Below are 10,735 nucleotides of genomic sequence, written 5' to 3' on the forward strand. Positions count from 1 at the left end.
TGAAATATTAGATTAATATAACGTAGTATTACGCCTATCTAATAAAATTTAAGGTAGGGAGAAACGTAGCTTTTGTGCTATTAAAGAAGCAAATAAATTGAAATATGTTTGTTTATGTTTTAAAGATCGTTTTTATATTTTTATAATAATTGATATCGGCGAACTCCGTGAGACACAACTAACTGTTTGCTTTTCTCTTGAATTTTTCCTAAAAAATCACGGTTTACTCACGTATTGTTAATGGAATAGGCAGCGCGACATCGCCGCGTCTGCCCACGCTGCTCATGATAAAGATTCCCTCTGTGACTCGAAACTAGTAGAGCTTATCTCCATTAATAATAATACGTGAGCAATCCGTGATTTTTAGTTAATCGTTAGTTTATTTATTTTTTTCGAAAGAATCTTTTTTTCTTTTGTTTTTTTTTTTACTTTTATTTTATGCCAGAGAAGGAACCAATCCCATAATATTTTACCATAGTAGCACATACAAAACCCATTCATAATTTGCTTGCTACGGAGATCGCGTCCGCGACCTTGGCATTGATCTCAATCTTGCTTGGCTAGTTACACTGTTCGATCTAAATTAATAATGCTATGGGCAGTTACGAGTCGACCATTAGACGTGTGTCACGGGTTCTATAAAGTTTTTTTTAATTAACGACTAATTTATAGCTCAGCTGATCTTAGATTTCTAAAAAATAGTAGGAAAATCACATTTAATGTATATTGAGTTGTATGAACATAGTGTATCATCGCCAATAATATTATGCAACAATACATGGAACACTCTTCGCCACTTTATATCTAAAATCTCACTATATATAGTGTTAATGAACTTGAAACCTTATGAAGTACCATCAGTGTAGCGTTGACAGTCGTAGGCATCGGTTCGTTACTGATTACTGAAACACCAGCCAGACAATGAGGTATTTTATCTATATAATACTTTGTCTCAGTACTTTCGCAAGTCACGATGAAGCGGCGAAAATCTTAGCAGTATTTCCAATTCCTTCAATCAGTCATCAAGTGGTTTTTCGTCCTTTAACTCATGAACTAGCTAAAAGAGGTCATGAGGTCACAGTCATCACGACAGATCCAGCCTTCCCTAAAGGGAAAGCACCAGCAAATTTAACAGAAATCGATGTCCATGACATTTCCTATGAACTATGGAACAAGATATTCATGGCTTCAACTAAAGGAAACAAGGATGATGTGGTCATGGTGATGAGTGCTATAATGGATGCCTTAGTAGCAATAGTAGACGCTCAGCTGAAAGACGATAAAGTGAAAAATTTGATCAGTGATAAAAGCAAACATTTCGATCTGTTGTTATTAGAAGCTTGTGTGCGACCTGCGTTAGTGTATTCTCATATTTATAAAGCACCTGTGATACAAATTAGTTCTTTGGGAGCAGCTTTGGATAATTATGCTAACGTTGGTGCTTCAATACATCCATTCTTGTACCCAGCAGTGACTCGACAGAGGCTGCACAATCTGTCTCTGGTTGAAAAAGTCAAGGAACTGTACTACGATTTTATGATCAACAAAATGTATGGGAACAGTATGGTGAAAGAAAATGAAATGCTTAGTACGCATTTTACAAATGTGCCTCCAGTAGCTGAATTGAATAATAATGTGGATATGTTGTTCCTGAATGTGCATCCAGTGTTTGAAGGGATCCGGCCAGTGCCTCCATCTGTGGTGTATATGGGAGGCTTACATCAAAAGCCTAATAAACCGTTGCCTGAGGTATGTGACAATTTAAATACTATTACATATTTTATTAATAAACAGTAGGAATAAGAGAGGCGTTTGTAAATGTAAGAATATGGAAAATTCTAGTATCAAGAAGGATTAAAAGAAAAAGTATGAATGAAATCGTGTGCGTATACATAAATAAAATTGTGTTATTTTTTTATATTCTAGGGATATAAGTTCAGAATTTAAATTTAATGGGTCTATATATGTACGAATAGCTTTCAAGGTAAACATAGAGGAACATAAATAAGGTCTGTGTGCTATTATCAACGTGTGTGCAGATAAAATAATGTGTAGTAGACTGTCTGATAATAATGTAATATATTATCATTCATTGAAGGAGTGATATTGATTGACTGTACGGTTGGTGCGATGGCTGCTGCGTAACATGTTGCGGGTTCGATTCCCGCACGGAGCAACTCTTTGTGTGATCCTCAAATTGTTGTTCCAGGTCTGGGTGTGATGTGTATGTGAATTTGTATGTTTGTAAACGCACCCACGACACAGGAGAATATCCTAGTATGGGGTAAACTTTAAAAAAAGACTATTAAAATATAATTTGTCTAAATTCCAGGAACTGAAATCATATCTGGATTCTTCTAAAAATGGAGTAATATACATAAGTTTTGGCACAAACGTGGATCCAACTCAATTCCCAGCTGACAGGATCGAAGTTCTAGTGAAGACACTATCTCAGTTGCCTTACGATATTCTATGGAAATGGAACGGTGATGTTCTGCCTGGACGCACGGACAATATTAGGATAGAAAAATGGCTGCCACAGCAAGATCTTCTACGTAAGTATCACATCATTTGTAATCTACGGAGAGCCATGCTTTGAGACAAATTGGACACAGTCGGAGTAACACCATGGCCTCCCAAAAAATTCTCGTTAAACCACATTTCGTCATTAATTTATTATTATTTTATCGGCCTACTCGCGTAACTTTTTGACGCAGAATAAGCAGCGTTTCACGGCACACGACGCGGCGATTGTCGCACTGCTACTGAGAGTCTCTGTGTGTGTCTAATTTAGTACGCCTCACGAAAGTTATAATAAAAATCTTATATCTTCTTAAAGTATTAACTGCCGAAAGAAAACTTTTGATGGCAAATCCTCCTCTAAGCGTCGGACATCATTGATAATTATCATTATTTTCCTCTTCTCAGCTTTGATGATAACATCATATTTGTTGTATCATCGACATCGTATTTATTGTGCTTCAAATTTTCCAGATCATCCAAAACTCAAGCTGTTCATCACGCAAGCTGGTTTACAGTCAACAGATGAAGCCATATCAGCTGGTGTGCCTCTGATTGCTATCCCCATGTTTGGAGACCAATGGTACAATTCAGAGAAATACGAATACTTCAAGATTGGCAAAAAGCTGTTCATGGAGAGACTGACTGTTGAAGAATTTACAGATGCTATCAACACTGTTATTAATGATGAAAGGTGAGGATTAGTTTTTGAGTCCAAAACAGGTATTTTAAGTAATGTAGGTAAAAGAGCCATTCATGATATCATTGATGGTTTAGTTCTAATTCACCTGTGACGTCTCTGCTGTTGTGGGTGTACATGGGCGGCGCTAATTCCTTAACCAGCAGGTGGCCTGCCTGCTCGTTTGCCTTCTATTTCATAAAAAAAATCTTTCTTTCGTAACACCATTTGCTCATCTGTGATAGTGCTTCTATTAGTCAGAATCACGATGCTATCTCTAACTTTTAATATTGTATTATCTTTGTTGGCCTTCCACTTTCCGCAATTAATTGGTGATTGGCCCCATACTCATATCACCTACAGCAAACATTTTCTGTCTTCTAAATTACAACAGTAATGAGCCTTTCTTCCTATACCAACACCTAACAATACGCCATATCTAATTACTTTTTTATACATTTTCAGCTACCGTAAGAACATTGTGAAACTACGCAGCGTTATGCGTGATGAAATTGAGACTCCTCTAGAGCGCGCCGTGTGGTGGACGGAGCACGTGCTGCGTCACGGCGGCGCGAGACATCTGCGTGGACCTGCAGCCAACATGTCGTGGGCAGAGTACCTCGAACTAGAATTAGTGTTTACTTTACTATTAGGACTATTAGCAGTAATTTCAGTATTATTTGTAATTGTTAGATTTTTGTACAAAATTGTTTTTGCAAATACTGTTACTGTTAAAAAATCAAAATCAAAACGTAGTTGATTGATGTAACATAATTAGTTTTGTATTTCTTGTAAATATCTAGATTATAACAGATTTTATAAATTATTTAAATTGTTTTAATTCAATGGAAATTAATAGGTAAACACTGAAAATACATTTTTCATTAGATGACCTTATATTAAGTCATAGAAACCTTTATACTACTAAAAAGTTTGATATATTGAAACATACATCAACAAACAAATGTGTTTGAAATTTTGAAACTTACACCTGGGTCATGATATAACCAATCGTTCAGTAACTTCACGTCAGGGTAAGACACACCACTGTAATATGATTGAAATTAATGCAAGTCACTCCTCAATAAGAATTGACGTACGCATATAAAGCGGTATCAGATTTTAGGTAACAAACTTATCAGCAAGATAAAGATAAATATTACGTATAACTATATTTAGCCAAATCTCAGCTTCAATTATTTCATAATAATTGACAATATACTCCTTTATATAGAATATTTTGTACCAAGGAGATCACTTTAATTCAAGCGTAGCAACAGTGAACACGTGTTAAAAGAATACAATCAAAATGTTCCTATTTTTTCATATAATCTCATTATTTTCATTAGTTTTAAATCAAAGTGAATCAGCTCGAATATTAGCAGTGTTCCCCGTACCATCTATAAGTCACCAAGTAGTGTTTCGTCCTTTAACTGAAGAGCTAGCAAAGAGAGGACATGAAGTAACAGTTATAACTACAGATCCTGCCTTCCCAAAAGGAGAAGCGCCTGCTAACCTAACAGAAATCGACGTCCATGACATTTCTTACGATCTATGGAAAAAAATATTCATAGAACCAGCAACAGGAAAGATGGACGATGTTGTTCTAACCTTAAAACTAATATACGACGCTATAGCAGCTATCGCAGATGCCCAATTTCAAGACGAAAATGTTAAAAAAATAATTCGTGATAAGAATAGGAAATTCGATCTCCTGCTTGCTGAAGCTATTGTGAGGCCTGCCTTAGTATTCTCTCACATTTACAAAATACCTGTGATACAAATCAGTTCGTTTGGTGGAGCTTTAGACAATTATGAGAATATTGGCGCTCCAGTGCATCCTATACTTTATCCAGCTATTACTAGACAGAGACTTTATAATCTCAGTGTACTAGAAAAAGTGACAGAAGTATACAATGACTATCAAATAACAAGAGTGTATAGAAATCTTGAAGAAATTGAAAATAAAATACTCAGGAAACATTTTGGAGATGATGTTCCACCAGTTTCTGAGTTAAATAATAATGTGGATATGCTATTTCTGAATATAAATCCAATATTTGAAGGGATTCGGCCAGTGCCTCCGTCTGTAGTGTATATGGGTGGACTGCATCAAAAACCAAATAAAGAATTGCCTAAGGTAAGTTCATAAGAAACCTGGTCTATTATACAAATTCAAAATACCAATGGTACTTAAAAATAATAAGTCTATCAACACTAATTATATTTTAAGAAAGTTATTGAAAAAGTTGAATTTCACCCAAATGAATATTTTTAAATTTACTTTTAACTCACATTTTGCGCTTTATTAATTTATGGTATTCTATTTTATCAGGAACTTAAATCATATTTGGATTCTTCTAAAAACGGTGTGATTTACGTTAGCTTTGGCACAAACGTGGATCCAACTCTGCTACCAGCTGACAGGATCGAAGTTCTAGTGAAGACACTATCTCAGTTGCCTTACGATATTCTATGGAAATGGAACGGTGATGTTCTGCCGGGACGCACGGATAATATTATTAGGATAGAAAAATGGCTGCCACAATCAGATCTTTTAAGTAAGTTACTTTAGTAATTAATGTCTATATGTATTAAAGATATTCCAACAATTTGAGAAATAGGTAATATTTTTATTCCTCCTTCCCCTCTTCAATCTCCATAACAATAAATTCCTAACCCCCAATACGTCAGCAACGGTCTTGTTACTCCTTGGTGTTACGAATGTTTATGGGTGACGCCGATTAGCACGCTACAAGATCAAACAAAATACATGTACTATATTTTAATCTTTTATTTTAGAGGCTTTTATTCGTAGAACATGCCACCACAATATGTACTTTGTAACAAGAAAGGCCGATTGAAAACAATACCTTAAGAAAAAGAAGAAGAACTCTTATGCTCAAATGCTTTTTCCAAATCTCCTATGAACTTCCAAAGAATTTCTACTTCAACAAACTCTCTATTGTGTTTACAGAACATCCCAAAGTCAAGCTGTTTATAAATCAGGCTGGTTTGCAGTCAACAGACGAAGCCATATCGGCAGCCATACCTCTTATAGCCTTCCCTATGTTTGGGGACCAATCATACAATGCTGAGAGATATGAGTACTTGAAGATTGGAAAGAAATTAGATTTGGAGACGCTTACTGTAGAAAAGTTTACGAATACAATCAAGAATGTTATTGGGGATGAAAGGTAAGAGAGATGATTGATTAATTTATATTATTGTGTACGAAGGAAAAAAAATAATTCAGCTATGTTCTACTATAGATAAGTAAAAAGTTAGAGTCTAAGTTAAAATCTTTCTAAAACCTCTAGGTATACAAATTGCAGTTATCAAAAGTACACTAGTATTATTTTTTCTTAAATGTGCTTCTGAAAATATGCTCCAATAAAATCAATTTATATTTTTTTTCTTTGCATTTATTTTCAGTTATCGCAAGAATATAGAAAAACTACGCTATGTAATGTACGACCAGCCTCAACCTCCTCTAGAGCGCGCCGTGTGGTGGACGGAGCACGTGCTGCGTCACGGCGGCGCGAGACATCTGCGTGGACCTGCAGCCAACATGTCGTGGGCAGAGTACCTCGAACTAGAATTAGTGTTTACTTTACTATTAGGACTATTAACAGTACTTGCAGTATTATTTGTAATTCTCAATTCTTTGTATAAACTTACTTTAGAAAATACTAATCTTGTAAAAAAACTTAAACATAGTTGATGAAGACAAGTATTTGTAATAATAAATAATTATATGAGAAGATAGAATTATGATCACATTGTGTTGTCTCATTCAAATAATTATTTATCTATACACCAATTGTTACTAACCCTTTTTGTCGACCTCTTTGAACACTAAAATAAAATCTTTTCTGAAAGTTTACAATTATCTTTTCAAAATATAGTGAAACAGTTTGCATTTTGTCCACTTGCATGGTCAAGAGGAGATGAAAAATCAAACCTTTTTTCTTTATCCTGTTGCGAGTTGATATGCGGATGCTACAATTATTGAACAAGGACAATGTAAGTCACTTACTTTAAATAAACACAAGTATCCGTTATCATCTATTGATAGTACTATTTATAGGTGAGATAAACGCAAATAATTTTGCCAAGTAACCATAATAAAACATTCAATCACCAGCTTTTGATTATTCCACAACAAATCCAAAGTCCATTTCCATAAATAAAAACATTCACACAACTTTTTTGGAACGAAGTTCAGTTCATACCAAACTAATCTAGAGTGCACATGTCCAAGTGAAAAATATCAACAGACGTGCGTAATTAAAAATGTTATCTTTTGTGTACATAATAACATTTTGTGCCTTATTTGTGAATCAAAGTGAAACAGCTCGAATACTGGCAATGTTTCCTGTAGCTTCTATAAGTCACCAAGTTGTTTTCCGACCTTTAACTCAGGAGCTAGCCAGAAGAGGACATGATGTGACCGTTATAACTCCAGATCCAGCCTTTCCCAAAGGAAACGCACCAGCTAACCTAACAGAAATTGATGTTCACGATATATCTTACGAATTGTGGAATAATATATTTCTAGACACAAGAAAGGATAATAAAGGTGATGTGAATTTTGCTATAAAGAAGATATATGAAGCTATAACAGCGATAGTCGATGCTCAGTTTCAAGAAGAAAGAGTGAGAAACATTATTGATGATAAAACCAAGCGATTTGATCTCATACTAGTTGAAGCTATGGTACGACCTACCTTAGTTTTATCTCATATCTTTAAAACTCCACTGATTCAAATCAGTTCTTTTGGTGGTGTTATAGATACTTATGAGAATATGGGAGCTTCTATACACCCGTTTCTTTATCCAGCACTTACTAGGCAGAGAATGAATAATCTTACACTATTGGAGAAAATGAAGGAATTGTATAACTATTATCAGATTAAAAAAATATACAAAAACAATGAAGTCAATGAGAATAAAGTACTTAGAAAGAATTTCGGAGATCAAGTGCCAACGATAGCTGAGTTGAAAAATAATGTTGATATGCTGTTCATTAACATAAATCCTATATTTGAGAGTATAAGACCAGTACCTCCATCTGTAATATACATGGGTGGTCTTCATCAAAAGCCGAATAAGGATTTACCGGCCGTAAGTATCTAGAAACATTTTACGAAACATTTAATTAATATATTTTTTTTAATTCTTTTTCTTCTTGATTTGAGCTCCAAGTTATTTTGAAGTGTATATGTCGCAGAAATATGTTTAAGAAGGGATTTGGTCAGACAAGACTTAAAACTACGTGCAGTCGGTTTTGCAGCAATTCGGTTCTATCACTTCACTAGCATTATCATCACTGAATCAATTTGAGAATTTTCAAATCACTAAATTTGCTTAGCTAAATAATTAAATCGTGTTGTTATTTTGACATCATCCGTGGTTTGATCAAATCCCTTAGAGATTTGGCCAAATCCCTGTTTTTATCATATCGCTGCTACATACGCATTCATTCTTCTTTTAAGTTTTCACATCAGGCGTTATTACATCACACGCGACTATTCCTATCATATTTTCTTCTTGCAGTCTGTCTATCAATTCTTCTATCTAATTTTTTTATTGTTTATTCAATCTAGATAGTAAATTTATTGTGCTAATCGCTTCCAGGAGCTTCAGTCATATTTGGACTCTTCCAAGAACGGGGTGATTTACATAAGCTTTGGTTCAAACGTCGATCCTACTCTGCTACCGGCTGACAGGATTGAAGTTCTAGTGAAGACACTATCTCAGTTGCCTTACGATATTCTATGGAAATGGAACGGTGATATTCTGCCTGGACGCACGGATAATATTAGGATAGAAAAATGGCTGCCTCAGCAAGACTTGCTTCGTAAGTGCCTTCGACAGTTTTGCATAATATAGGTTTTTGTGTGCTTTTTTAAACTGATATTTTGTTAACATTAATTAGAGTAACTTGTAGAAAACATTGTTGCATAAGGCAAAAAGGCCCAATGCCTCCCGTTCCCTATCTACCCAATCCTCAAATACGTAACCCTCAAAATGCGACGCACTTGTAACTACTACAGTGTTGCGGATGGTCACAGGCGGCTAAGATTGTTTACCATCAGGTGATCCATTTGTCAATTTACTTGTTTGCCGGCTTAACTCATACAAAACTACCATTTACAACTAAATTAGCCTACTATTTTATTATCTGCCTTTTTTAACGTTGTATCATCAAAATCTACCACCTTAACCAAATATTTTTTTACTAAAATGAATGTTTCCACCGCATTATAATAAGTGTTTCTATTTTTGCAGGACACCCAAAAATAAAGCTGTTTATAACCCAGGCTGGTTTGCAGTCAACTGATGAAGCAATATCAGGTGGAGTGCCTATGATAGCATTCCCTATGTTCGCTGATCAACCGTTCAATGCAGAGAGATATGAATTCTTTAAGATTGGAATAAAGTTGAATTTAGATAAACTTACAGTAGAGCAGTTTACGGATACCATCAAAACTGTAATTGAGGATAAAAGGTGAGCGAATCGCAATTAGTTTTATTGATCCACATTTAGGAGCAAAGAGACGAAGCCACTAGCGGTTTCTGTTTTTTATTTATTTAAGCCATATTGAGCAAGAGTGTCGATTAACGCTCTAATCTTCTCCGTGTGAGAAGAAGTATTAAAACAACCTTTGTAACTTTTAAAATTAATTAACTACTCGCTTAAAATCCTTGACACATAAGGACGTAGGTTTGTTTGAAATTAATACTTTGATTTTGGCTTCAATAATGAGATATCAAAATTATGCTTGTGGACTAATAATTAATTTTCTACTGTCATTTACAGCTACAAAAATAATGTGGAAAAACTACGCAGCGTGATGCACGACCAGCCTCAGCCTCCTCTAGAGCGCGCCGTGTGGTGGACGGAGCACGTGCTGCGTCACGGCGGCGCGAGACATCTGCGTGGACCTGCAGCCAACATGTCGTGGGCAGAGTACCTCGAACTAGAATTAGTGTTTACTTTACTATTTGCATTGTTAATAATTTTATTAACTTTTGTTTTTATTGTACGTGCAATTGTTAAGTTTATTGTTTCAACTATTGTTTCTACTACTAAAGTTAAAAATAATTAAAGACTGATTATTATTGTTGTTGATAATACTTATTAATGAAAGTAAACATTCATATACTGTAAATAAATTTTGCACAGTAGTTATAAGTCTATCATTTCCCAGTTTATAAAATTTTATTAGCCTATCCAATTCCAATGTAGCTATATTAGCCTTCAAAGAGTTTTTGTGCTTGTTCGACTAATGGTAATGAGATACTTGGACCTGTGAACTACTTAACATTTAACCGGGGCTCCAACTCTAAGCAAGAGTATAAACTGGATAGTTTTTAGTCAGTAACAATCTGACACTCCCTCTCACCTCGCCCGAGGCAGAAGAAGTCATTGGATGATCACCCCTCCCCCATAAAAATATCTATACTCACAAACTTTCACATTTATAATGTTAGTAGGATACTGCCTACCCCCATGGGAGACAGGTGTGA

General features: G+C 35.1%; 3 protein-coding genes across 3 annotated transcripts; all 3 read left to right on the forward strand.

Annotated features, from left to right (window-relative positions):
* Nucleotides 1-745: 745 nt before the first annotated feature.
* On the forward strand, nucleotides 746-4,023 carry LOC118279415 (UDP-glycosyltransferase UGT5). The gene is made up of 4 exons (XM_035599108.2): nucleotides 746-1,749; nucleotides 2,333-2,555; nucleotides 2,995-3,214; nucleotides 3,665-4,023. Exons 1-4 carry the CDS (start codon nucleotides 922-924, stop codon nucleotides 3,957-3,959), a joined length of 1,566 nt encoding a protein of 521 aa, XP_035455001.2. The 5' UTR covers nucleotides 746-921; the 3' UTR covers nucleotides 3,960-4,023.
* A 462-nt stretch (nucleotides 4,024-4,485) lies between these two features.
* On the forward strand, nucleotides 4,486-6,923 carry LOC118279418 (UDP-glycosyltransferase UGT5-like). The gene is made up of 4 exons (XM_035599112.2): nucleotides 4,486-5,339; nucleotides 5,535-5,760; nucleotides 6,177-6,396; nucleotides 6,635-6,923. The coding sequence occupies exons 1-4, from the start codon at nucleotides 4,509-4,511 to the stop codon at nucleotides 6,921-6,923; spliced, it is 1,566 nt and encodes a 521-aa protein (XP_035455005.2). The 5' UTR covers nucleotides 4,486-4,508.
* A 401-nt stretch (nucleotides 6,924-7,324) lies between these two features.
* LOC118279417 (UDP-glucosyltransferase 2-like) lies at nucleotides 7,325-10,314 on the forward strand. The gene is made up of 4 exons (XM_035599111.2): nucleotides 7,325-8,326; nucleotides 8,840-9,062; nucleotides 9,494-9,713; nucleotides 10,026-10,314. The coding sequence occupies exons 1-4, from the start codon at nucleotides 7,496-7,498 to the stop codon at nucleotides 10,312-10,314; spliced, it is 1,563 nt and encodes a 520-aa protein (XP_035455004.2). The 5' UTR covers nucleotides 7,325-7,495.
* The last annotated feature ends 421 nt before the right edge of the window (nucleotides 10,315-10,735 follow it).

Source organism: Spodoptera frugiperda, chromosome 14 (genome assembly GCF_023101765.2).
Source record: "Spodoptera frugiperda isolate SF20-4 chromosome 14, AGI-APGP_CSIRO_Sfru_2.0, whole genome shotgun sequence".
NCBI classification, from domain to species: Eukaryota; Metazoa; Arthropoda; class Insecta; order Lepidoptera; family Noctuidae; genus Spodoptera; species Spodoptera frugiperda.

Bases quoted from the DNA above. Each gene is read 5' to 3' on its own strand.
- LOC118279415 (XM_035599108.2), top strand. From the start codon at position 922: ATGAGGTATTTTATCTATATAATACTTTGTCTCAGTACTTTCGCAAGT. The intron at 1,750-2,332 runs GTATGTGACAAT...TCTAAATTCCAG, and splicing joins CTAATAAACCGTTGCCTGAG to GAACTGAAATCATATCTGGA. The intron at 3,215-3,664 runs GTGAGGATTAGT...ATACATTTTCAG, and splicing joins ACTGTTATTAATGATGAAAG to CTACCGTAAGAACATTGTGA.
- LOC118279418 (XM_035599112.2), top strand. From the start codon at position 4,509: ATGTTCCTATTTTTTCATATAATCTCATTATTTTCATTAGTTTTAAAT. The intron at 5,340-5,534 runs GTAAGTTCATAA...CTATTTTATCAG, and splicing joins CAAATAAAGAATTGCCTAAG to GAACTTAAATCATATTTGGA. The intron at 5,761-6,176 runs GTAAGTTACTTT...TTGTGTTTACAG, and splicing joins GCCACAATCAGATCTTTTAA to AACATCCCAAAGTCAAGCTG.
- LOC118279417 (XM_035599111.2), top strand. From the start codon at position 7,496: ATGTTATCTTTTGTGTACATAATAACATTTTGTGCCTTATTTGTGAAT. The intron at 9,063-9,493 runs GTAAGTGCCTTC...CTATTTTTGCAG, and splicing joins GCCTCAGCAAGACTTGCTTC to GACACCCAAAAATAAAGCTG. The intron at 9,714-10,025 runs GTGAGCGAATCG...TGTCATTTACAG, and splicing joins ACTGTAATTGAGGATAAAAG to CTACAAAAATAATGTGGAAA.